This window comes from Micropterus salmoides, unplaced genomic scaffold (assembly GCF_014851395.1).
Source record: "Micropterus salmoides isolate LMB-PRFRI ecotype aquatic unplaced genomic scaffold, ASM1485139v1 Ms_hic_scaffold_10, whole genome shotgun sequence".
Lineage (NCBI taxonomy): Eukaryota > Metazoa > Chordata > Actinopteri > Centrarchiformes > Centrarchidae > Micropterus > Micropterus salmoides.
In genome coordinates, this window is record NW_024040041.1 from 4896075 (window position 1) to 4922021 (window position 25947).

The 25947-nt window shown below is 42.2% G+C and overlaps 6 protein-coding genes across 6 annotated transcripts; 3 read left to right on the plus strand and 3 right to left on the minus strand.

The window, feature by feature from the left end:
- Positions 1-1479: 1479 nt before the first annotated feature.
- LOC119896444 (histone H1-like) lies at positions 1480-3850 on the minus strand. Its single transcript, XM_038709882.1, has one exon. It carries the CDS (start codon positions 2568-2570, stop codon positions 1965-1967), a length of 606 nt encoding a protein of 201 aa, XP_038565810.1. The 5' UTR covers positions 2571-3850; the 3' UTR covers positions 1480-1964.
- Positions 3851-4751: 901 nt separating this feature from the next.
- Positions 4752-5200, plus strand: LOC119896456 (histone H2B 1/2-like). The gene has a single exon (XM_038709893.1). The coding sequence runs from the start codon at positions 4787-4789 to the stop codon at positions 5156-5158; it is 372 nt and encodes a 123-aa protein (XP_038565821.1). The 5' UTR covers positions 4752-4786; the 3' UTR covers positions 5159-5200.
- Positions 5201-16836: 11636 nt separating this feature from the next.
- On the plus strand, positions 16837-18220 carry LOC119896445 (histone H1-like). The gene has a single exon (XM_038709883.1). The coding sequence runs from the start codon at positions 16997-16999 to the stop codon at positions 17591-17593; it is 597 nt and encodes a 198-aa protein (XP_038565811.1). The 5' UTR covers positions 16837-16996; the 3' UTR covers positions 17594-18220.
- Positions 18221-20474: 2254 nt separating this feature from the next.
- Positions 20475-20987, plus strand: LOC119896447 (histone H3). Its single transcript, XM_038709885.1, has one exon. It carries the CDS (start codon positions 20505-20507, stop codon positions 20913-20915), a length of 411 nt encoding a protein of 136 aa, XP_038565813.1. The 5' UTR covers positions 20475-20504; the 3' UTR covers positions 20916-20987.
- A 1104-nt stretch (positions 20988-22091) lies between these two features.
- LOC119896465 (histone H4) lies at positions 22092-23026 on the minus strand. Its single transcript, XM_038709902.1, has one exon. The coding sequence runs from the start codon at positions 22912-22914 to the stop codon at positions 22603-22605; it is 312 nt and encodes a 103-aa protein (XP_038565830.1). The 5' UTR covers positions 22915-23026; the 3' UTR covers positions 22092-22602.
- Positions 23027-23428: 402 nt separating this feature from the next.
- On the minus strand, positions 23429-24120 carry LOC119896448 (histone H2A-like). Its single transcript, XM_038709886.1, has one exon. It carries the CDS (start codon positions 24089-24091, stop codon positions 23705-23707), a length of 387 nt encoding a protein of 128 aa, XP_038565814.1. The 5' UTR covers positions 24092-24120; the 3' UTR covers positions 23429-23704.
- Positions 24121-25947: the final 1827 nt, after the last annotated feature.

The window sequence follows — 25947 nt, forward strand, 5'->3', positions numbered from 1 at the left end:
TATTTGGTTTATTTAAAATTTCTCGTAAAATGCTCAGATTGTCCCACATGAGACAGCCTTTTATTGCACATGTTTGTTCTCTTTCTATAATTTCATCCAGAATATTATTTAATCTATTGGTAATTATTTTAGCGAGTATTTTATAATCTGTATTCATAATATGTGGAGAGGCATGTGGGCCTGCCACAGACCGCCCACCACCTGAGAGAGGCAGGTCCCGCCCCAGCCCATCAGGGAAGTGTCTATGAAGACCAAGATATGGGACATGGCCCTGCCCAGGGGTCCCGCCAGTAAGCTAGATCCAAACCCACAGACAGAGGAAAACTGCAGCCTGTGGCCCCACACGAGGTGGCTCATAACCCCGCCGCTCCCCTGGTGAGGGGAGAGAGGCAAGGGTTGGCAACAGGGAAAATGAACTGCTTGTGAAATCGGAGCCAGGCTACATGAAGGCCGTTCAGCCAGCTGCAGCGGTCCATACAGTGTGAGGGAAACGTGTTTAACGCCGGTGTTGTAGCCCTACTGGTTTTCAAACTAACTGCTTGCCAGACGCGTGTACGTTTTGTGTGTAGCAGCTGCGGACTGACTCCATCCCCAGATTCGTCACACATTCACAAACATGTTCCTGGCGAGTTTCAAGTCGCATCTTTAATCTACTGAGGCGATCATGATTGTATAAGTGAGCACTACATTATACAGCCACACAAAAAGAAATGAAAGAAAATAGACTTTTTACTAAATCGCGTCAAGCTGGATTCGAACTCACAAAAGGTTACACCTACTGCAAGCGCTCCACGTTACCTGCGAGCAAACAAACAATCACAGAGTAGTATCGTCCAGTCACGTATTGATGAAGCACGTCATCATCCAGGTAACGCTTTGTTTGGGCTGATCTAAAACAACCGGTTACCTTGAGCGATCTTAAAAATACCACGTTTATCAAGGTGTTTTTCTCGAGGCTTCTTCAATATTGACCCCTGCATTACAGCCCCCTCACACTATCACACAGGAATGCCTTTACACAGTGTAAAATTATTTGATTTTTGACATAGACGCTCTAGTGTTGGAGTTCTGAGCAGTGTGACAATGTACACACGAGACAACTTACCCCGCTCTCCCCTGCGTATTAATATTAATGAGGGGTGTTTCACTGACCGTTTATAAGCAACTATGTGCGTTTGAAGGGTCGGGCATGGAGCTCCCTCAAGTGCTCCACATTTCAAGTTGATTGTGATTTAGGGAACATTTCAACTCTTTTTTCATTGTTTTGGTGTTTCCTATGTGACAGTGAAAAAAAACACATTACCATGACTGTATGGTACGCAAATAATTCTATCTATTATTGTTGTAAGCTAATGAGATTTTATTGTAAATAAAATGTTCCACTCTTTTAAAACACATTTTATGTGCGTGTGTATCCATCTGCACTCAAATCCAGATACTTTTCTCCATCATCCAGAATACAATCAGTGAGGAATTATCTGAAGAATTAGAAATGTGCTTTATTGTCTGACTATATGTTGGCGAACACTCGCGATACATTAGTCATGTTGAGCGGCTCGGTCTCATCCTGAACTTCCACACAGACGAGTAGCAGCTGCTCACATTCACTTCAGACTGAATCTGAGATATTTAGGGGCTTGCTTGTTGCTGAATGAAGACAAAGTTAAGAGTTGGGTCTTGTATCACGTCCTACAGCAAACACAAGTAGAAACAGCCTTTTAATACAACGCATGAAAAACTATTTAAATAAGATGGAGAATACATGGCTGGCTGACCTGCATTTACATTTTCTTTTTAGAAAATGAAGTTAGTTTATTTCTTAATGTGCTTTCACCCCCATCCTCCCGATATAATTACTGTATCGTGTGGTTAATGACGCGAATGAGTGGGAACAGGCTCTTTGAGGAAGATGTGGTGGCTCTTAAAAGAGCCTTTTGTTGGGACGTTGTTGGTCTTGAAGCAGCTCACTTCTTCTTGGCTGCAGCCTTCTTCACTTTGGGCTTGGCGGCCTTCTTGACGGGGGTCTTCTTGGCTGCGGGGGCCTTCTTCACCACCTTCTTGGGGCTCTTGGTAGCTTTCTTGGGGCTCTTGGCCGCCTTCTTGGCCGCTGCAGGCTTCTTTACCTTCTTGGGAGACTTCTTGGCGGCTGCTGGCTTCTTGGCTGCCGCTGCTTTGGGCTTTTTGGCCGCCGCGGGTTTCTTAGCTGCGGGCTTCTTGGCTTTAGGAGCGGCTTTCTTCACCTCCTTCTTGGGCTTGGTCTCCGCCTTCTTGTTGATCTTGAAAGAGCCGGAGGCCCCGATCCCTTTTGTCTGGACCAGAGTCCCCTTCACCACCAGACTCTTGAATGCGGCGTTGACGCGGGCCTTGTTCTTCTCCACATCGTAGCCTCCGGCAGCCAGAGCCTTCTTCAGGGCGGCCGCGGACACGCCGCTCCGCTCCTTGGATGCGGCCACGGCTTTAACGATGAGCTCCCCGACGCTGGGCCCAGCCTTCTTCGGCTTGGACACCTTCTTCTTGGCTGCTTTGGCCGGAGCAGCTGCGGCGGCTGGAGCTGGGGCTACCTCTGCCATATTTCGCTTCTAGTTGTTCCTCCTCACGATAATACGAGAGTGAATGATGGAGCGCTGCGAGCAGGAGGCTGTACTTAAACACACCATGAGAACCGTGGAGACTCAGCCCAGCTCGCGGCGCTTCCGTGCGGGCTGGACGCCGCCACTTGTGTTTTCTCTGCACCGATAAAAGGCTCCAAACTAAATGTGGGAGAAAAGTTGCAGGCTGCCGGTGAAACAGCTGATGGCGGAATTGTGTCTCTTCATATTGAAGTCATGTTCAGCTCCGCATTTGGTTTGCGGAGCCTTCAAAATTCACACATTCACCGGCGCGACCGGCGCGTATCAGCTGCTTTCCCCGCTCATTTCTCTCCTAAAATGTTTTAAAATGCACCAAAACTCCATCAAAGTCCGTTTTCCAGCGGACCCACATGTTTGTTCAGTGTCTTAAAGTAAAAACAAGCATCTGTTGATGATCAGTTTGTAATAAACCGAGTTTTTCTGGGAGCAGCAAGCACACTGATGATGGAGGTTCAGCCTGACTTCCTGTCAGAGCTGCTCACTCTGGCTGTGGACGTTTCTACTGCTGAGGACAATGTGCGTCTTTAACACTTATTTATATACTTATACTTATTATATACTTATCTATTCATGCTTCTACAGATAAATCAGTAAGATAGGCTAACTATAGTTATTAGTACCTTTTGTAAATATAAAGCATCTTGATTAGTAGAACATATGTTTGAGGTTTGAGGCATTTTTTCAATTTTTCTTTGATTTTACATATCTTCTTAAATTCGCCTTTTAAAGGCAATTACATAACACAATACCATGTGTTTCATATCAAAATGTGCAGAGAAAACCCAGCTCTCTTAATGATGAGCTCACCACTTGTCCTAGTGCATTGTGTAAAGAGAGAGAGAGAGTAACTTTTTTCAAATTATCTAATTTGGCTCTAAAAGGTGAAAAAAGTTAGTCCAATTTTTGAATTTCTTCACATACCATTACTCATGTGGACGAATTGTTTTGTTTCTTTAAATGGTTTTCCCAAACTCTTAGAGTCACAAAAGTAGTGGAATATGTGAATAAAATAGTAAAAAAAAAAAAACTTCAGATTTCTTTGTGAGGGCGTTATTTGTTATCTGAGGGCAGTCCTTCACAGGCAGCAAATTTTTGCTCATGGAGAGCCCTGAAGAGCTTGGGGCTGGAATACAAATTTTCTATGTAATTGTGGAAGCCCGCGCCAAGGTAACCTGGTTGTACCAGGAACATCACAACATCATTTAGTATGAAAAGTTTTTCATGGTCAGCTGTGCCCTTTTTTCTGTCGTTCTGGACATCCTCTTCAGGGTTGCTAAGATGAAGGTTCCAAGAAAGTGCTGTGTACCTGTCCTGTTTCATGGTCTGTACTAGAAGTGGGAAAGAAAAGAAGTTATTCTGTCTCCAGTAATCTGCAGTGCTGTCGAGTTTCACCATGGCCATGTACAGAAGCAGTCCAATGTACTTGTAATACTCCCCTATGTTCACGTCAAACATCTAATTTATATTTCTTTTTCATTTGTATAGCATCCTGCTTGTTTGTGTTTTGGCACAGTGTTTGTATGGTTTGTACAGGGAAGAAAAGTTTGAAGAGGTCGAGGGTTTATATGTGGAAGTGGAGCTGAGCTGTGTCCCTTAATAAAATTTGATACTTCATAATTCATGCATCACCTAATTTCATCATAACACAGGCCTGGCCCACAAGAACAGTGTAGCCTATGTTTAATCTATCTAATACTGTGTTGGTAATAATACACTGATGAGCTTACTGAGCTTAAAAATTAATCACATATTAAATGTCAATGGCAATATTTTGAGAACAGCCCTATTTAAATCTTTGTTCCATATGCCCCTTTTACACTTTGAGCATCTGCCCTTCCAAAGCTCCCTGCAGGCCCTGCTGCTCAATGTGGATGGGACAATAGTTTTACTCTACAGAGAGGGAGGGGCTTAAGCTAAGTACATTTACTCATTCAGCACTTTGACTTTAGAGGGGAATATTGTAGTTTTTACTTCACTAAAACTATTTGTAATGTTTAAAGTTGCTTGTGTGGCGCATGCTCAGTCTCGTTTAAATCTTAGCCAATCCTATACGAGGAACAGCGCAGTCTACTTTGCATCAAGCACATTCAAGTGTGCCATCTCAGTGCCACAGGAATTATTCGTTGAAGCAGTAATCTACTCATACGAAACTCACGATGCCTGATCCCGTGAAAGCGCCGAAGAAGGGCTCAAAGAAAGCCGTTTCTAAGAGCGTCTCCAAGACCGGCAAGAAGAAGAGGAAGACCAGGAAGGAGAGCTACGCCATCTACGTGTACAAGGTCCTGAAGCAGGTCCACCCCGACACCGGCATCTCGTCCAAGGCCATGCTGATCATGAACTCGTTCGTGAGCGACATCTTTGAGCGCATCGCCGGCGAGTCCTCCCGTCTGGCTCACTACAACAAGCGCTCCACCATCACCTCCAGGGAGATCCAGACCGCCGTCCGCCTGCTGCTGCCCGGTGAGCTGGCCAAGCACGCCGTGTCTGAAGGCACCAAGGCCGTGACCAAGTACACCAGCTCCAAGTAAACCCGCTGATACACCAGCAACACAAAGGCCCTTTTCAGGGCCGCCCACTGTTTACACTAAGAGCTCTCTTCCTACTCGAACTAGCAATTTAACTAGATGTTCTACAATAACTTTTGTATGATAAAACTTATTCCTGTAAAGCCCAGTAATCATGGTTGATAGTTACTTTTAATGATGGCAAAAGTTATTTGTCTAACTGACTCTACTCTCCAAATCTCATTCATTAACCTGTTAAGATACTGAACCCTGAATTGCCCCTGGCGGCTATTCTGCCAGTGTATGAGTGAATGTTAATGTTAGTTTCCGTTTGAGCACTTGGGCTCAGTGTATGAATGTGTGTGACTGGTGAATGTAGATGCGCCTTGCCCTGTCACTCTGAAATGGTCTCAAAATGTTCTACCTTCTCATATGGTAGTCTACTCTTGAAAGCAGTTCCTGGATGAGGTGAGACATCAGTCAACATTGCACTTGCTGCAGTGCAGTGGGGTCTTTCATCAGGACTTCTCTACATTGTTTGTGTATTGAGTCTCTCTGATTGCCCAGTGTGCATGTGTTTGAACAGGATGTATGAATTCACAATAGAAATTTCAACAAAATGGTAGAAAAGGGTGTTATACCATCTCATGGTCTTCCCTCAAACTGAGTAATATTGGATGAGCGTATCAGAAAGACACCCCCCCCCCCCCTCCCTCCCTGTCACCTCCTTGTTGTCCGACACCACCTCATGTGTCCCCTCTCAGCCGCCTTTGGTAAATCATTCTTCGTTGTTTTGTGAAAACCAATGCATGACTGTTGAATGGTTCTACAAGCTAAAGTGTTTTGGGCGGCAAGTATTTGAAAAAGTTGGTGTTGATAAGTGTGTGAATCACGCTGGAGCTAAAGAAAAGCTTAAACAAGCTCAGTGGAGACCATGATGTCAGTCCAGTGACAACCGACTTGCCTCTCATTCTCCGGCGCTGGCAGTAACTCAGCCTGCTGCATGAACGAAAGACTCTGAAGAGTGGTAAACGGATAGTTCATGTCTGCTCCACAGTAGCTGAGCTGTCACGTGAGAAATGAACGACTCAAACCTAGAGACCCACAGTTGAGAGTCGTGAACTAATCAAGTCTGCTTCCTGTGCTGCCTTCTTACCATGCATGTGCAGAGGGGGGTGCAACAGGTGCTTGAGCACCTGCCCTTTTGACCTTTGATGCCCAAAGTGCCCTTTTGTCAATGACAAATTTAATTAATTAATTTTTTTTTGTGAAGGCCTGACAAGTCAAACTATTAGTAAATTAATTAATAATAATTCAGCAGTAAATAAAATGACCCACGTGATGACCTTTCACCTCATGACCTCTTCCGTGACGAGCCCTCCCGTTCACACACTGTTAGTGATTCAGCAGCTCAGACTACAGGACACCTGTGATTCTGCCGGTAAGAGGGGTTTGCTGCCATGTGCTTGTTGTGGGTTGTTGGATGTATTTTACAAGAGAGACGCAAAGAGAGCAGCACAGTAGTTGTATATTGCTGTGTGTCGCCTGTAGAAGAAACGTTAGCTGCCGACAGCTAACGTTACTTTTACACAGATAAACAAAGGTGCTCTGTTCACTTTGTTCTTGCTGTTTGAGGGAGAAAACTTTCACAGGGTCGCGAGGTATTGTATTTTTTATGTAATTTGACTAAAAACCTTTCACTTGAACTAGGATTATTAAAGTAACTTAATAAAAAACGTGTGCCTTAAAATAATTATAATTGATAAAACAGGTTTATTACTTATTCGTCCGAATTATAGCCTACTTATCAGCCCTTTTTAAAACGATCATTTAAATCAGAACAGTATTTGAATAGATTTAATAGCAAACCTATTATATGAACTAAATAACTGGAAATACATGTAATAATGTCAGTGTCAATATAAAATAAATAATATTCTTGACATCAAAGTACAGAGTGAAGAAGAAATGGCCCTATTAGATTTCAGACAAAGGTATGAAATGTTAATGTGAAGGTAAATGCTGCTCTGTCATGGTTATTATGGGCCGACAGAATGAACACACACAACAAATTTTTAGATCTATGATTAGACATATAGTCAATCAAAATCCAAATATATCTCAGATTCACAATGCAATATATAAAATCATCACAATATTGCCTACACACACACACACACACACACACACACACACACACACACACACTGTCTATAGATTTGTCTCACTCTTACCCCTGCCTCGGCTAATCTAGTCCTTTCTCCCAGTACTGTTTCCTTCCCAGATTATTTCCCACACTGTTTTGAACCTGGTATCTTATTTCCTCTACCTGCAGCTCTCGGTGTGCAGCAGTCTCTGTGAGCATCTCCCTCTTATTTTCTCATAGCAGTCAGCCCTGGCAGCGGCTGCAGGACTACAGCAGGTCAGTCATAGTGAGCCAGTCCCAAATACTGTCTGCAATCTTTACATCTTGTCATGGTCACATCAGCTAATATATCTCCTATGTTTGTTATAATATCTCTAGTCACAGATCACCTCCAGTAGAATCAGCAGCAACAAAAGCAGCGGCAGCAGCAACATCCCCTGCAACCCCTCAACAGCAACTGTTCGCTGTAAGTTATGTCAGCCCACCGTGTTTTAAAGCTCGATTTGGGTATTCCCTGTGTTTCTTTTTCAAAACTGTGTCACAGCATTTGTTGATGTATCGATACAGAAGCATTTGTATATGCATATAATCAAGGACTACATAACAATAGCCCTTCCAAAGGTCTCTGCACGGCTCTGCTTCTTACCACAGCCTGTAGCTGAGCTGTCACGTGACAAATGAACGACTCAAACCCAGAGACCCAGGGCCTTTCATAATCCGTGTTCTGGTCTGTACTTGTGTTCTTGTGAAACGTCATCTTTTGTGGCCCAAGTATTGTCCCAATACACAAGCTTGCATGTGAAATATCTATCGTCTGAGTCTTATAGCGTAATGGATGATAATTTATCTCAGTGTTTCTCTGCAAAATGCTTAAACGGGTCGTCAAATGTAAAGCTGATGTGTGAGAAACACTGATATTAATATCAATGTGACTACCCCAAAACAAATAGTCCGGCCCCTCTGGCATATGCCAGAATTGCAAGGTGGGCAACTCACCCCTGGTTCTGTAAGCACAGTTTTTATTTCTGACAAGTTAATTTGCATAAACAAATGAGAGACTGGCCACCATGTAGAGCATTTTTCTTGCACAATAATTTAGTGACTGAAAACAACCCACAGAAACTGCTGTTTTGTCCAACTGGAATTAATATTAGGCTACTAACGGCAAGCTATAGTAGCCTGTACTATTATCTGAAATTATAATGAATTTACAAACATTAGCACTAATCAAACCTTAACCACAGTGGTGTAGGCTAATATCAGAAAATGGTTTTATTTGTGAAACAAATTTTGTGAACAGCTAAATCTCTACTAATAAACTATCTGTAGGCAGATCATGTAAATATATTATTATACTAACACTATACTTTCTATTTAATGTTATATATGTTATATTTTGTTTATCAAATGGTCAGATATAAAGACAAAATGCATAGATTTGGGTCGTTGGGTATGTAATTGCCTTTACTGAACGTTTACCCATCATGCTTACTGTCATGTCAATACAATAATACATTATTATTTTCTAAATTTTTTTTGCCTCTAACATTAGATTTTGGAGAAGTAAGAGAAGGGACAAAGAATTTATCTACAGTTTCATTTGGCTTTTCTTACATAAAACAACACTGTTTTGGCGCTTTTCCATTACCAGTATTAGCTCAAGTCGCCTCGACTCGACTCTGTTTGGCCGTGCTCCTTTTTCCATTGCAGATAGTACCCCTCAATGTAGCTGGTCGTCATAGCGACGCCACACACAACTGCCGCCACGTAAGATTCAATGCAACACACACACCAGCTCCACACAGCTTTCTCTTTAAGTTAAAATGTTTCAACATTCCTCAGAATGTAAAGACAGATAAGCGGTATGAAAACCTTCCAGCTGTGTTTTCCTCTGCCGTTGTTGCTGCAGTGGTCTGTGTGACGGCGGGAGCAGAGGGCTCTGTGAACAGGGGGCTCTGTGAGCGGGCAGCTGGCTGGCCTTGCGACCTGTTGGCGCAGGCTTCCCCCACCGCCACTTTCGGAGCTCCTCGACTCCGAAAACTTTCAAGCACATTTTTATTCCGCCATCACTTCTCATAAAACTGTCAATATTCGAAATCTACACAGCTGATTTATCACCTCAAAACTTCTCAGAAGTGGATTTAGTGATGAAATTACATACAAAAACTGAAAAATATAAAACTTTCTGTTGCTGGCGTCTCTCTGTCTGGCGCGGGCAATGATGATGTAGTGAATAGTGACGATTCTCTCTGACCAATCAGTAGTCTGCCGTGTTTTCATGTCACATTTTAGTATCGCCTCAGCTTGCTTGGAACCTCTGTCGTGTAAAAAATTCAAGACTTGGGCCAGATAAGAAAGCTTAAACTTTTACCAACATTTTTATTATCAACAAAAATAGACACCAATTAGAATAGTTCCACCGGAGTGTGTCAGAGATCGGTGCAAAAGAGTTTATTCCAATACAGGACAGATAAACCCGTACATCATCCCTGCAGGTCGGAGGATGATGTCGACCTGCGGTCAGCAGTCACTGCTTTATATCCTCCTGTGTTGGCCTGACCACGCCTCTCCTTATGGTGAACTTCTTATCCTCTGCTGCCATCCGGTGGCCGCTTACATGTATTGTTTTACAAATTTAATTATACATGCCTTGTGGTGTTTTATACCCCCATCATATTTTTATTTGAAGAACACATGAAATCTTATACACTATCAGCAGATCCACAATAAATATGATGCTGATAAGACTCTTTAACCTGCAGTTGACCCACTAGCTTCCAGTGTTATTGGCCTTATGAGTATCTTGCCCAAGGACATTTTGACATGCGGCCTGGAGGAGCTGGGGATTGAACATCTGACTTTCCAATGAGTGGGTACCAGCTCAACCTTCTGAGCCACAGTGGACTCACCGGTGTACTATGGTATCATTTTAATACAAACTATAGGCTGCAAAATTAATACTGTTTTAACTTGAGGTTAAAACCTTGCTATGTGTTTATAGTTCATTGGTTATTTGATTTATATGAAAACAGGTGTGTAAATGTGATTATTGGGGTTTTATTGTGTTGGATTTAGGGAGAAATGTCTCTCAAGCTCAGAAAATTAGATTCAGCTAATCAAAGGTTATAACTGATCAAACTCACACATGTTCAAAATCCACCATCAGGCTTATTTATATAATCCAAAATAACTCATTTGTTTCAGCTGCCTTTATGTTCTATACAACATGACAACAAATAGAATTACAACAAACAGCTTGAACCACTTGTACTATAGTACAAGTTATAACTAGAAGGGGTGTGATGAGACACTTTGCTCATGAGATGAGACAAGACATGATAATCAGTCTCTCCAGGATTTCGCAGGCCGTTTTACTGATTGTTGCGCTCTAAAATGCCTGATTTTGTGGCCGCTTTTCTATAGAATTGCAATGAAAATTGTAATGTTTTGGGGGCGTTTTTACATTATTTGCAATGAAATTGTGGGAATAAGTGAAAACGACAAAGGTGGATGTGATTTTTTTAAAAACATTTTCATAGTTATGATCATAGTTAATTGATAACTAACGTCATCATTTAATGAAAATTCATATATATAATAAATATTTTTATTGCTCTGCGGATAATATCCACTTCAGACCCGCTGACAACCATACTTACATTCAAAACAACCATACTTAAATGGACATTTTATTGCAGATCTGTGAAGAAATCATGGAAACAATTGATATTTTAGGATGATAAGTTGCATCAATCATGAGGGTTTGTACCTTTTTATATACAGTCTATGGTTTGTACCTTATGATTAAAAGGTTACACCTTAATGGTACTTTTACCTGCTGCTATTGCTACAAGTTGCATTGAACTTACTAATAATCAGTTTTATTTCTATACTATAATTGCTTCACATAAAACAATCCAAAAACAGGCTTGTACTGGAATATGCAATTAAGATGTAGATTTCCACATATAATGCACAGTTTGACTTATGAAAGGTCTATATTAAGGCACACCAATAGATGTCTATCTAGCTCAGCATATGAATGTATAGATATTTTGATTATTTAATTTTTTATAACTGTTACTACCCAAGTAAAGACAATCACATATTGCTTTCAAGATATTTTGTTGAAACAGCTGAAACCTGAACTTACTTTCTTGAGAGAACCAGGTAGTGAAATGTACAGTACAGTATGTAGTGTATCTATAAACAGATACAATATTAGTGCTGAAACAATTAGCAGTCAAGATGTCTATGAAGATTCTCAGTCATCCAGGTCATAGTTATCCAACGAAGATTAAAATGAAGGGCAACTGGACTTGGTTGAAGCTACTGGAAGACGTTTCGTCCCTTATCCAAAGGACTTCTTCAGTTCTGACTGACTGGCAGGGAAACTCAGCTATTTAACCTCAGTGGGGTCGTTATCCCGGGTCATCGATACCGCTGGTTCGTTAGTGTTCCTTGTTGCTGTGACGACAGTCGTTACAGTCGTTAAGACTAACTGTGGCCAAGACTGAACGACCATCGTTGGTATCTTCACCTGAGGCCAATAGGTTACGTTTGTTGAGTTTCCTGGGAAGTGATGAAAGGACAGCATTGTAAGTGGGGGATAAGTGGTGGCGTAGACCCCCTCCTCTGTTCAATGACGGCTTCTCGACCCTGGTGTAGATGCTTCCTTGACACCTCTTTCAAACCATCCATCTTCTCTGTCTAAAATGTGCACCTGGTGGTCCTCAAACGAGTGTCCTCTGTCCTTCAGATGTAAGTAGACTGCAGAGTCTTGACCTGAGGAGTTGGCCCTTCTGTGTTGAGCCATGCGTTTGTGTAGTGGTTGTTTAGTCTCCCCAATATACAGGTCTGTGCATTCCTCACTGCATTGGACCGCATACACTAGATTGCTTTTCTTGTGTTTGGGTGTGCGGTCTTTGGGGTGTACCAGCATCTGTCTTAGTGTGTTCTTGGGTTTAAAAAACACAGGGGTGTTGTGTTTGTTGAAAATCCTCCTGAGTTTCTCTGATACTCCAGACACGTATGGAATCACAATGTTGTTGCGTTTGACCTTCTTTTCCTCCTCCCCTGTAGTTTTGTTCTTCTTGGATCTTGTGGCTGTTTTCACAAAGGTCCATTTAGGGTATCCACAGGCTGTAAGTGCCCCCTTCAGGTGGTTCTGTTCCTTCTCTCTGGCTTGGGCGCTTGTTGGTATGTTTTCCGCTCTGTGGTGCAGTGTTCTCATGATCCCTAGCTTGTGCTCCAGTGGGTGGTGTGAATCGAACAGTAGGTATTGGTCTGTGTGTGTGGGTTTTCTGTAAACACCAATCTGCAGGCTCCTGTCCTCTTCAATGTGTACAGCGCAGTCCAGGAAGGCCAAACTGTTGTTGTGAACATCTTCTCATGTGAACTTGATGTTACTGTCCACAGAGTTGATGTGTTCTGTGAAGGCTTGCACTTCCTGGCCTTTGATTTTGACCCAGGTGTCGTCCACATATCTGTACCAGTGGCTCGGTGCTATTCCTCTGAAGGAGTTGAGGGCTTCATTCTCCACTTCTTCCATGTAGATGTTGGCCACAATCGGGGATACCGGTGAGCCCATGGCACAGCCATGCTTCTGTCTGTAGAATCCACCGTTGTACTGGAAATAGGTGGTGTTTAGACAGAGGTCGAGTAATTAGCAATTAAGTAATTAGCAGTCAATTAGTTATTAGAATTTTCAAGCAAAATTACAAACATTTTTTGGTTTCAGCTTCTCAACTGTACTTACCACTGCTTATGAGTTTTCTATCTTCTGTTAACGTAAACTATCTATCCGACCTGAAGACTATATTGACAAATACAAACGAAAAGAATTGATTTTCTACACAATTAAATGAAAGTTCAAGTAAGGATGGCTCGAGCTGATCCACAGGCTCCAGATCAGGGCCAGTTCAGTTGTTTTGATCAATACAGATATAAGCTATTCAAACTGATTTAAACAAAAGTTCACACAGTGGATTGAGAGTGAGTGACCTGCTGAGTTAAATAACAACACTTTCAATTACTCATATGAAAACGATCATATCCTGAATCTGATTATACCCAGGACAAGACTCATACCCCTTTTCCACTGCATGGTACCAGCTCAACTCGCCTCAATTCTTTTCTCCTTTTTTGGTTTTCCATTGGGGAAAAGTTGTACCTGTACCTGCTATTTTTTTCCATCGAGGTTCCAAGCGAGCTGAGTTGAGCTGAGACAATACTAAATGGTGACGTGAAAACACTGCAGAGAGAATCGTCACTATTCACTGCATCATCATTGCGTGCGCCAGACAGAGGCCAGCAACAGAAAGTTTTATATTTAACAATTTTCATACGTTATTTCATCACTAAATCCAGCTCACCGCACTGGTCCGACAGTCACACAGACCACTGCAGCAACAACGGCAGAGGAAAACACATCTGAAAGATTTTCATACCGCTTATCTGTCTGAAATAACAAATATAACAACCTTTCACAGAAGCAAAAGTCACAGCGGGGTAATCGGGCTCCACAGGTCTGGAAACATTAGCAGTAGGCTTAGTCCAGCTGTAAGACACAGGACTGTTGATGGAGACACAGCCATGGCCCTGAGAATGCTACTGGTGGCCCTGAAAGCACAAGGGACATCATCATGTATAGTTTAATGAAACATTTTTATTCAGGTTTCTCTTTATTAAATTAGATCCAGCTACTTAGTTCAGAGTCACATTTAGATGGAGACAGATTTAACATCTCTCTGTCCAGCTCCTCATCCTCCTCCATCACTGGGAGATGAAACAAAAAAATGTTAATTTGTGTATTAAATAGATTAAAAATGTTTAAATTAAATCATTATTTGCATATTTTTGTGAACTGACCTAGAGTGCTACGTGTTGTCACAGAGGCAGCCGATGTAGCGTTGACTGCAGCTGATGTAACAGGTGATGGAGCGGACTCTGTCGTCTGCTGCCTGAGGATGTACTGCTGCAGGTTGTAGATCTTGCTTTTTTGATGCACTTCACTCCTTTGACGAAGGCAGCATAACCATCAACCCTGCTCTCCCAGATCTGCTTCCAGGTGTCCTTGGCCCTGGCTCCAAAGCCAACAATATCGTCACCCTCTGAGGCCACTGGTGGTGCAGGCTTCCTGGAAAAGAGGTAGGCCTACTGCCGTAGGTCCTCATTTTCCTGAAAGCTCCTGGCGTAGTCCCTGGGGGTTGAAGGTCCCGTCTTTCTCCTCCTCTTCTACCTTTTTCATCAGGTAGAGGGCGTAGCCGACATCATTATCCAGGAGCCACCTCAGAAGGTTTTCATACCGCTTATCTGTCTTCACATTCTGAGGAATGTTGAAATGTTTTAACTTAAAAAAGAGAAAGCTGTGTGGATCGCTGGTGTGTGTGTTGCATTGAAGATTACATCACGGCAGTTGTGTGTGGCGTTGCTTTGACGACAAGCTACGTACTATTACTGGGTACTATCTGCAGTGGAAAACGGAGCAGGGCTGAGTAGAGCTGAGTCTATCGATTTGCGCTATGGTAGCATTTTCTGGCAACGCAGCATAGATCGTCAGAACACCGGCAACAGTTCAACGTTTAGTCCTAAAAGACGATGCAACTCCGACTCAGTTTGGGCCTGGAAATTCACAATCACAACCTGTAAGTATGCTTTATTGGTTGTGAATTATATTTAAAATAAACACGGCAATGTAACTTCACAGCCTGTTCAAGTGCGGAGTATTTGTAAACGTTGGCTAACACAGCTAAAGTTATAACTATAATGCTAATATTACACCTGTTCAAATTGTTTGGCCAATTTTTATGTAAAATTGAGTTGAAATATGGTGATTTTTGTGGTGGTTTATGGTAAGATGTGGAACAATGATGCTGTGTGGTTGTGGACTTACACTATCTGTTACAGTCGCAGTCTGAAGCGGCTTTGATTTGGATCACACTACCTTGTTTCTTACGACCCGCCCTTCTCTGCTTCTGATGGGCTAGTAGTCCTTACCTGGGAACTGCACATGTGCAACTCCCAACAAAGATTTTGTTGGGAATAGAATAGAAAACATTAGGAAAATCAAGTGTTGCACAGAGAAAAGTATGTGGTCCAAATATATAGGAATAAATGAAAGACATCAGGTGTAATTACCATCACATATTATTAAATACAAATTGACCCACAATTAAGAGCAAAAAACAAGTTATCTATAAGCAGTTGAGTTTAATGCACTTAAGAGACACCATTATGTTGCAAACTGATTTAAAAGGACTAATGCGTTTCTTAGTTGATGGAAAGGGTTTCAAACTATTACTTCATCTAAAGACAGATTTTTGTGAAACTTCTGAAGTAGTACAATCTTTAGACATTAAGATTTGTTTGTAATTGTCATTCACTCAGGAACTTTCCAAAGCAAGACAGACTATTGAACCGCCATTTGCCTCTGGCAAGCTGTTCCACCATGTGTGTGAATGTTAGTTTCTGTTTTAGCACTTAGGCTCAGTGTACGAATGTGAGTGAATGTAGATGTAGTGTAAAAGTGCTTTGAGTGGTCAAAAAGGCTAGAAAGGCGCTATACAAATACAGAGCATTTACAATAGAAGCATAAGACATGATTTGTTTTATGAACATAAACATTGATCCAAAATATTTAGATTTTATTTACTTTATGCTTAAATGTTTTACCTTGCAGATTTATAGCAGGTATTTGTTTCATAAATCCCATTCAATATATTATGCAAGCCTGTAAACATCCCCACATTAAATTCAAAGTTTGCAAAATCACATATTTTAAGTCAAGTTTGATGAGTCTAGCTCCAATGGCAAAAATAAAAGGAATCTCTTCCGTCCCAATTTCCAAATAAAATACAAAGCCAATGATAAAACCTTCTTGTCCTCGATTTTAGCTTAATGGCCTCAATTCAGATGACAATAATTAATGAGAAAATATTTTAAATAACGATTAAATATTGAATAAAAGTTTTATTAATGTATTTACTTCTGGGACTGAGCTGATCAAATCATGCCACAGACAGAAAGCTGGTCACAAACTGAAGTATTAAAAGTACAAACTGAAGGGTTAAAGTTATTTCAACAAGTCAGGTCTGCCGCAGAAGAAATAAATAGTACTGTGCTCAGTTCCTTCATGTTGAATCCAACATTTGGTGGAAACGGAAACTCTTTTCCAGCAGATCAATCTGTGACCGAAACGCCTGAGCCCCGAAAGCAACCGTGTGTTTACCTCCACAGAAATCTTCTCTGATTAAAACTAAATCAATAACATCATTGCAGCGATTTTAGTTTTATTGTATCCTCACACGTTCCTGCTTACTGGAAAATCACTGTCACATTTAATACAATATATTTTTAGTCATTTTTATAGACAAAATGTGAAGAAAACTCGCCGCGAGTTGTACAAAGTGACGGTGTGTTAGAGATGTTTGACGCCTCTTGGAATTAAATAAATGCGTCCTTGTCGCCAAACATGACCTCAGTCTGAAGAGAAGATCGTTTTCTCAGTAGTACAATAACAATTCCGGTCTAAAACGTTTGTCTAATGTGAATTTTATTGCCAAAATTTGGAAGAGAAAACACAAGTGTCGCCACATTTGAGCCGGGCGGCGAAGCGGCTGTGTGTTGCCTCTCCACGGTTCTCATGTGCTCTATAAGCCCCGCCTCCTCTCCGCTCGGACACCTTCAGACGAACACAGCAGAACTCAGCAGCAGACATGGCAGAAGAAGCTCCAGCAGCGGCTCCGGCCAAAGCCCAGAAGAAGAAGGCGGCTCCCCGTCCCAAGAAGGACGGCCCCACCCTCCCGAAGCTCATCATCAGCGCCGTGGCCGAGTCCAAGGAGCGCAAGGGGGTTTCTCTGGCGGCCATTAAAAAGGTTCTGGCCGCCAAAGGCGTGGATGTGCCGAAAGCAAACAAGCGCATCAACACCGCCGTGACTAAGCTGGTGACCGGAGGAACCCTGGGACAGACTAAAGGGACCGGGGCCTCCGGCTCCTTCAAGCTCGCCAAGGAGCCCAAAGCCGACAAACCTGCGAAGAAGGTGGTGAAGAAGAAAGCTCCCGTTAAAGCCAAGAAGCCCGCAGCCAAGAAAGTTACAGCCGCCAAGAAACCTGCAGCCAAGAAGCCAGCAGCAAAGAAAGTAGCAGCCAAGAAGTCCCCGAAGAAGAAGGCGCCGGCGAAGAAAGCTGTTAAAAAGCCCGTAGCGAAGAGTCCCAAGAAGAAGACTCCCGTTAAAAAGGCCAAACCGGCGAAGAAGCCCGCTGCCAAGAAAGCCCCGGCAAAGAAACCCGCAGCCAAGAAGTCCAAGAAGTGAAGCGGCTCCTAATCCAGCACTCAGTGCGCCAAAGGTTCTTTTAAGAGCCACCACAATTTCCATAAAGAGCGTTTCCTCGTTATTATTACAACGACATATGATTACACTCCCAAGTAACAGCCTACCATATAGGCTAATCTTATAGCCTAAAGTTACTGCAACATGCACAAAACACTGATATAACATACTGTGACAGTATTAATATATATTAATATATCTTATGCTATAATATTTCCTTATTTCAAAGGCCAGCTGTGTTTTATATATTTCTATATTAACACACTGAAATTAGGCATTTCCTATTTTTTTATTGGGAGTGAAATGCTTAACATGGCTACATTGGGTTTAATTTGTACATCAGGAGGTTGTTCTGAAGGGTCAGGCTAAAACCCACAGCGCCTGGAGCTTTTTTTTATCAGTTGTTATACCAGCAAGATGTTATTTGTACGCTAGAGTTTATTAACATCCAATTTAGAAGGAATTCTGTACAGACAGTTAAAATATAGGATGCATTTGGAATTAGAGTATAGAAGTTAATTGATATATATGGATTATAGATTTGATTAAATGATGGTTATGTGGTATTAGCATGATACATGACAACTAAATGTAATAAACCTTCAGTTCTTCAAACACAGCTTTACTGTTTGATATTAAGAGAAACAAACTGCCTTCACTTTCTGTTCGGTTTAAAGTACTAAAGTAAATGTACTAATTTTGCTAGATTATCAGCCTACTGTTACTTTAGTAATTTCAGTAAAATGTTGATACTCATCAACAATCATTGAACAATGGCGCCATCCAGTGGATAAACTCCAGTGTTAATGTTAATGGACCTTTTGAATTTGACTTGAATAAAAATGTATTTGCTTATTATTAGGCTGCAAAAACACAATGAATTGTGGGGTTTAAATATTCAAATATTAAGTGTATGTTTTTACATTTATTTGTGTTAATGAAGAGAGTAGAGCTACATCTTCTAAAATATGACTGCTAATTCTTCAATATAATTGACTGGCCTATAGGCTGTAAAATTGTAATAATAATAAAAATAATTATAATAAACTGCTGTGTGTCTTTATTACCACTAGGTGGTGATATTTGCTCATGTTTTTTGATGTGAATGTATTTCTCTGTCTGTCTAAGTGGTCATACTTATGCTTATGAATGACTAGTGTTCTTAAATATTACTGGCAAATCCTGGAGAGACTGATTATCATGTCTTGTCTCATCTCATGAGCAAAGTAATTTAGGCTACTAAATTTCCTACTTTATTCTGTTAAGAATACTTGAACCTGAGGAAACCTGTGTACAGAATGGGAATATTCTGTTATGAATATGACTTAAACTTTATTATTTATTTCTGTTGTATTTCTGCAGAAACCACCTCCACGAACACAAGTTCACCAAGCTAAATTAAACTTTTTTTTAATTTTAATTGTCTTGTGCTCTGCTGTGCATCCATTCCAATAAAGTGCAGAGAATGAATACTGGGGTCAACTGCATTCTAACAGATGTACCGGACTGAATGATCAACACAAGAGTCAGTACAGTCTTCCAATTTAGTGCTAGATTACTGTATTAGAGAAATCAAGGACAACTTTACATTCTAGTTCTCCTTCTTTATCTGGTTAACTTGTGTATTGTTTTCTGTATATTAAATATGGCACTTTCATTCTTTCATTTGTGGAGCCAACACTCTTTTTCAATTTGACAAACAGATGAACATGTTTTATTTCCTTGGATCTTTCCCCATATTTGATACTACTATAAATTTGATATAGTGTTGTTTTATAAGTTTAATAAATGTTGTGTAGCTTAAGTGACCCCTGCCCCTGCTGTGCATTAAATCTGTATGTTTGTCTGCAGTTCAACATTTAATGATATTGAATCAAGGGTGAAACCTTAATATTATTTGCAATAACATGTAGAGTGAGAAATGAAGTTTGTACGATGTTCAGCTGTGCTGATGTCTCTCAGTGTAGCGTCCTGATGAAAAATTAAAATCTAACTGAGGTCCAAAAACTACAAATTATTATCTACAAATATACATTTAAACTACATTGTTACCATTTGTTAAATAAACAAACAAAAGCAATGTAACAAATAAATGATGCAAACTATACTAGCATGAAACACAGCTTTAATGATAAATTTTTAAAGTTTCTGCAGGCCTAAGATAACAACTAGTTATCAAGTTTGTGGAGAAGTGAAAGACGGCACAGCGTCTAACATACACCTGTACATTTTAAATTCATGGTTTGTTGTGCTCTTTCTCAGGAGTAGGTGTTATGACAATTCATCATGTTTGGGTCCAGGACAGACACCAAATAGTTGATCTCTTTTGAGTCTCCACCTGAAAGGTTTGTGAACCCCTGCTCTTCATGTACTTTACTTTGCCGGTATTGTGGTGCTATCACACCAGTGTGTAATCAGAATCAGAAAGAGCTTTACTGCCGAACATGTTTTACAACGATAAGGAATTTGCTTTAACTTCATTAAAACCTCATATGAGACAAGCTATTAAAGTAACCCTGGACCTGGGTACTTTATTTATGATCCTCATCTTGTGATTGTAAAGTTTCTATTTTTAATTTCTATAATTATTTAGTTTTAGATACTTCGGACCAATTATGAAAAACTTCAGGATGTAACTTCAGTCGCCAAAAGCTTTGAAGATGTAATATTTATAACATGTTATTTCAATCTAAAATAATTTCTTTCAGAGACCGTTAGCCAGCTGCTGTGGATGATTGGTCAGTTTGAATTTTTCTTTTGTCCAATAGCAGCTCCTTTCGGCCTGGACCAATCAGCGCCGACGACGCTCCGGCAGTTCCTTTATAAAGCTGCTGTTCGCAGTCAGGCATTATTCGTCTTTATCTGTGAATACAAAGAGATCAGAGAAGCTCCAATGGCAAGAACCAAGCAGACCGCCCGTAAGTCCACCGGAGGAAAAGCTCCCAGGAAGCAGCTGGCCACCAAGGCTGCCCGCAAGAGCGCCCCGGCCACCGGCGGAGTGAAGAAGCCCCACCGTTACAGGCCCGGTACCGTGGCTCTGAGAGAGATCCGCCGCTACCAGAAGTCCACCGAGCTGCTGATCCGCAAGCTGCCCTTCCAGCGCCTGGTGAGGGAGATCGCTCAGGACTTCAAGACCGACCTGCGCTTCCAGAGCTCCGCCGTCATGGCTCTGCAGGAGGCCAGCGAGGCTTACCTGGTCGGCCTCTTCGAGGACACCAACCTGTGCGCCATCCACGCCAAGAGGGTCACCATCATGCCCAAAGACATCCAGCTGGCCCGACGCATCCGCGGAGAGAGGGCTTAAACTCTCAAACCACCTTTACAACAACACAACGGCTCTTTTAAGAGCCACCTCACTTCACACTACTGAGCTCCTGCTGCTGCTATTGTCAAACAGTCTTCCAAATAATGGCTACAAACTACTGTCACATTCTCTAACTACAATGACTATCCTGTTTAGAACTGCCACTTGTTAGCAGCATTGGGTTATTTAATCTTAGATTTTTAGTGTTTCTGGTGTTGCTAAAGTATTTCACTGTCTCTGCACACACATTGTCCTTTCACAGCAAAGATACAGCTGGATGTGACTGTTTTTCTGTCAACTAGTGCAGTGGAACCTTTTTTGGGGCAGGGCCCCCATGTCAATTATCCATGTCCTGCACCAAGTTATGGTGGAAATGTCTTATCGTATAGGGAAACACAAAATTGAGGTGGCAGGTAATTCAAAATATATAATTATAATAGAATATAATGAAATGAGGCTCTCAGGCAAATATTTTTCTCCTGTAGATCAACATATTCAGTATCATTCAGTACCAGCTATATACAGCTGTTTAAAAGATAATTCTTAAAATATTTTACTACATGCCCTATCCTGCATTACATTAGTGCTTCGCTGGAAGTATCCCATCGACCGACACAGACTTGACAGACACAGAACTGGATGAGACAAGTCAGGGCTTCAGTTTTTAACGTTACATTTTTATAGCCGACTGAAACTACAGTATATGCCCACTTTGGCACAAACTGTCTGTGACTCGCATCACTCACTGGTGTCTGCAACAAAGTTGCTTTCAGGGTAGGTCCGACAGCGGATATCCCTCTTGTGTAACCACTGCAATAACAAGACGTTCACAGTGTATTATAATAATAAATAATCACTTTTCCACAGTAAAAGCGAGAAAGAGAGCGTCAGTGGGACCACGTGGGGAAAAAATTACAAGTAGTTTAAACTTCTGTTGTTGTGAATCTTTAGTGTAAACTCGCCTTAGAATTTCCAACTAAACATACGCCCCCCAAAAGCAGCTCATTGCCCCCCTTTCCAAAATATTGATTCCATCACCCCCGATCGTCCTTAGAACCCCCCCGTTGAGAAACACTAAACTAGAGTCAGTATTCAGTGGGAAATGTAAAGGGCTGCAGCGGCTCACTTCAAAGAAGCGCCGTCATAGAGCCACAGGGCAAGCATGACTTCAACAGGTGGAAGGAGAAGTAGTTCCTCTTTATTCAGCTACTTGTACAATACAGTAAAATCACATTGTTAGCTTATATTGTATAGTTAAAACTTAAACATAGCCTACTTTATTTGTCACATACACATAGCAAAATTCATCCTTTTGATTATAGCCTAATTAAAGAATATGACAGTAGTTTGATCTCATCATTAAATAAAATATGGTATCAGCAATACCAGCCTGGGTATTACTTGGTATAGGAATTAAGTGGTATCGCACGTCATTTAGTTACTAGTGTCAATTTAAGGTAGGTTACATACATGGAATCTGCTTCAGTGTTTAAGTGGAGCCAGGGGAAAAGTTTAAGTAATGCAGCAGAGAATCACTCCAGGTATTTTAAGGTAACCCGGACAGAAGAGAAACGCTGTATACTTTGTATTCATCTAGGCAATGCAAGGACAGGATAAACTCTTTAGATGGAGTGGGCGGCCCTTAAAAGGACCTTTGTGTTTGAGGATCAGCGGGTCAGGATCAGGTTTAGCCTCCGAAGCCGTACAGGGTGCGGCCCTGCCTCTTCAGAGCGTACACCACGTCCATGGCGGTGACGGTCTTCCTCTTGGCGTGCTCGGTGTAGGTGACGGCATCGCGGATCACGTTCTCCAGGAAGACCTTGAGCACCCCGCGGGTCTCCTCATAGATCAGACCGGAGATCCGCTTGACTCCGCCGCGGCGGGCCAGACGGCGGATGGCGGGTTTGGTGATGCCCTGGATGTTATCACGGAGCACTTTGCGGTGACGCTTAGCGCCTCCTTTCCCCAGTCCTTTTCCTCCCTTGCCTCTTCCACTCATGATGCGGGTTGTAGTTTGAACAAACTGATGAATTTGACGGTGAGCATGCGTTATTTACATCTTATCTACGGACGTAATAGAAGACAGAAGGCGCGAGAATCTTTGGGCGGTGCCAAACTCAGCAGCTCCTCCTACATATTTAGCGGCCATCTTTCAGAGAAAACCCTTCCATTAGATTGTTATTAAATAATTATGCCGACTTATTTTAATTATTTTCATGTATTTTATAATAAAAAACAAATCTTGTTAATCTGATCTTTAGTGGTGTAGCAGTAGGCTACTCGTAATGAACTAAGAAGTTGTTTTAAATGTAGGTTAATTATGAAGAATGAATAGGCCTACATAAACTATATATTTGTAAGACTGAAAAATTAAAAGGAAGCCCTACATGTTCTATTTTCAGTTGCGTTGTAATGGTTTATTAATTACCTCAATTAAGGTTAAATTGGAAAAATGTTCACTTGTCTTTACTTTAGGACTACACTAGTTTAATAAGTGAAACATGTCTGTAGGGTTTATAGGTTTGTCTGAGCATCATGTAGTGACATTAGCTTATCTAATGTTTGTATAAATATCAAACTAGATTAATTTATTATTAATCTAGTCCATTAAAATATGTAGGATATAATCCAATTTTGAAGTAGTGATATTATGAAATTCTGTATTTTTTTATGGGACTGATATTCATTCAGCATTAAATACAAGTTCCAGAAGGAAGTGGCTCTTTAATTTGAAGTGTGTGGCTCTTAAAAGAGCCTTTTGGGGGTTGTAGGTCAGCGAGTCTCCAGATTTACTTCTTGGCGGGCTTCTCGGTCTTTTTGGGCAGCAGGACCGCCTGGATGTTGGGCAGCACGCCGCCCTGAGCGATGGTGACTCCGCCCAGCAGCTTGTTGAGCTCCTCGTCGTTGCGGACGGCCAGCTGCAGGTGACGGGGGATGATCCTGGTCTTCTTGTTGTCGCGGGCAGCGTTGCCGGCCAGCTCCAGGATCTCAGCGGTCAGGTACTCCAGCACCGCCGCCAGATAGACGGGGGCCCCGGCGCCGACACGCTCACCGTAGTTACCCTTTCTCAGCAACCTGTGGACACGGCCGACAGGGAACTGGAGCCCGGCACGAGATGATCGGGTCTTGGCCTTTGCTCTGGCCTTACCAGCTCCGGTTTTTCCTCTTCCAGACATTTCTCGTGTTAATTTCTTCGACTACGAAAAAGATATATCCACCAAGCCACCGAAACCGATATTTATACTTCTACTGACCTGCTTCCTGATTGGCCAGAGTGTGCGTACCGATGATCACCCAATCAGAAAAGGGTTCACATCAAGTTTCTGTATTAACCACAAGACTTCCGCTTTACTCGGCATGGGATTTCAAAATAAATTGTAATTGTAGCATTTGCTCCATTAATATAAATATTTATATCTCTAAGTGAAAATCAACTGTCAGAGCCCGCTGATTTTAATTCAGTTGTTCAATATTTAATGTGCTGTGGTTGGATTTATCTTTGTGACGATGTGTCATCACAAAAATGAAAACAATGAATAGAAGAAAAGAATCCTGAAAACATTTAAACAAAAACATTTAATAGAAGTAAAATTATAGCAACAGATCCCCTCACATATTTTTGTTTTCATATATGGGGGCCGACCATGGTGTGATTCCCCTCCGGGGAGATTTATTTGATCACAGTCAGTGAACGAGTGCTTGCACTATTACACAGGTATATTACAGATATAGGTACAGATATATTAATATATATGCCCAAACAAAATCTAAATTCTGTCCTGGATGAACTGGGTAATACAGCAAAAAACTACAAAGCTATATATCAGGTAGTATTCCTATCATAGAACTCTATTACTGTACAGTACCATGAAATATTGAAATATTGTACTCAGTTGAAAAAAACATCTCAAGTACATCTCATGATTATCTATTTGTGCATTTGATGTACAGCCACATGCAAATAAAAACATTTTCTATTTAAAAAAATAGCTTATTGAGGTAGGCACAGATTTAGTTGGAAGGATGTACTCTGGGTGTTTTTTAGTTTTAAATGAGCCAATTGGAATTATCTTTCGTTTGACGATATACATTATATATATCGTTGGTTACGTATTGTAACCCCAGATTCTATGAGTATAGGCGTAGCCCTCTAAAAGATCCGTTGTGTCCGGCTGTTCCGGGAAGAAAACACACGTCCCCCGCGTCCCGTCAATACCTCCGCTGTTTGCGGGGAGGCTCGGCGGGGGGGTTGGACCAGGAGCAAGCTGCTCGCCTGTTCTTGACGGCAGGGCGGCGCTGTGAAGAGGGAGCAGCGGCCGCCGGGGGACCCCGGGGGGCCTCGGCTGGAGCCGGCGGAGTTGCAGCCGCAGCAGTGGCCGCGGGGCGCCTCGGCCTGGGGCGGGAGTCGCGGCGATCACGCCGGGAGCCCTGTGAGCGCCGTGGGTGTTGAGGTGGCGCTCTGCTCCACGCTGTGTGCCGCTTCACCTTGTCCGCCTCGTCCGAAGCTTGCTGCAGGTGGGTGATTGCATCCTGGAGGAGCGGCCCAAACAGCCCATCGGGGCTGATGGGGCCGTCCAGCAACTCCTTCCTGATCTGCTCCGGCAGATCGGACATGTGCAGCCACATGTTGCGTTGCAGCATCGTCATCCACGCCATAATCCGGGACAGGCCGACCGCCGCCGCTGTGGAGAGCAACAAAATGGCGGCCGTGTCTTTCCCAAACTCGCTGGCAAGCTCGGGGGAAAGGGCGTCGGGCTGAGCAGCGACAGATGACATGGACGAGGCCAGCAGCGATATATTATTGATGGCAGCTGCTACCTGGGCGGCACACTGGTGGACGGAGGGCGGAGTCGGCTTCCTCCTGCCAAAAAAAGTGGCTTTAGGCAGCAGATGGCTGCCAGGCTGGGCTCCAGAGGTGGGACAGAGGGAAAACCACGGTCAGTGAGGCCCTCAACCTTAGTGAAGTTTACGTACCTCGCCACCGGCGCCTTCAGCTTCCCAGGCTCGGCCCCCGCTTCGGAGAGAAAAGGCT

Excerpts from the sequence above, each read along its gene's own strand:
- LOC119896444 (XM_038709882.1), bottom strand. The coding sequence starts at position 2,570 with ATGGCAGAGGTAGCCCCAGCTCCAGCCGCCGCAGCTGCTCCGGCCAAA.
- LOC119896456 (XM_038709893.1), top strand. The coding sequence starts at position 4,787 with ATGCCTGATCCCGTGAAAGCGCCGAAGAAGGGCTCAAAGAAAGCCGTT.
- LOC119896447 (XM_038709885.1), top strand. The coding sequence starts at position 20,505 with ATGGCAAGAACCAAGCAGACCGCCCGTAAGTCCACCGGAGGAAAAGCT.
- LOC119896445 (XM_038709883.1), top strand. The coding sequence starts at position 16,997 with ATGGCAGAAGAAGCTCCAGCAGCGGCTCCGGCCAAAGCCCAGAAGAAG.
- LOC119896448 (XM_038709886.1), bottom strand. The coding sequence starts at position 24,091 with ATGTCTGGAAGAGGAAAAACCGGAGCTGGTAAGGCCAGAGCAAAGGCC.
- LOC119896465 (XM_038709902.1), bottom strand. The coding sequence starts at position 22,914 with ATGAGTGGAAGAGGCAAGGGAGGAAAAGGACTGGGGAAAGGAGGCGCT.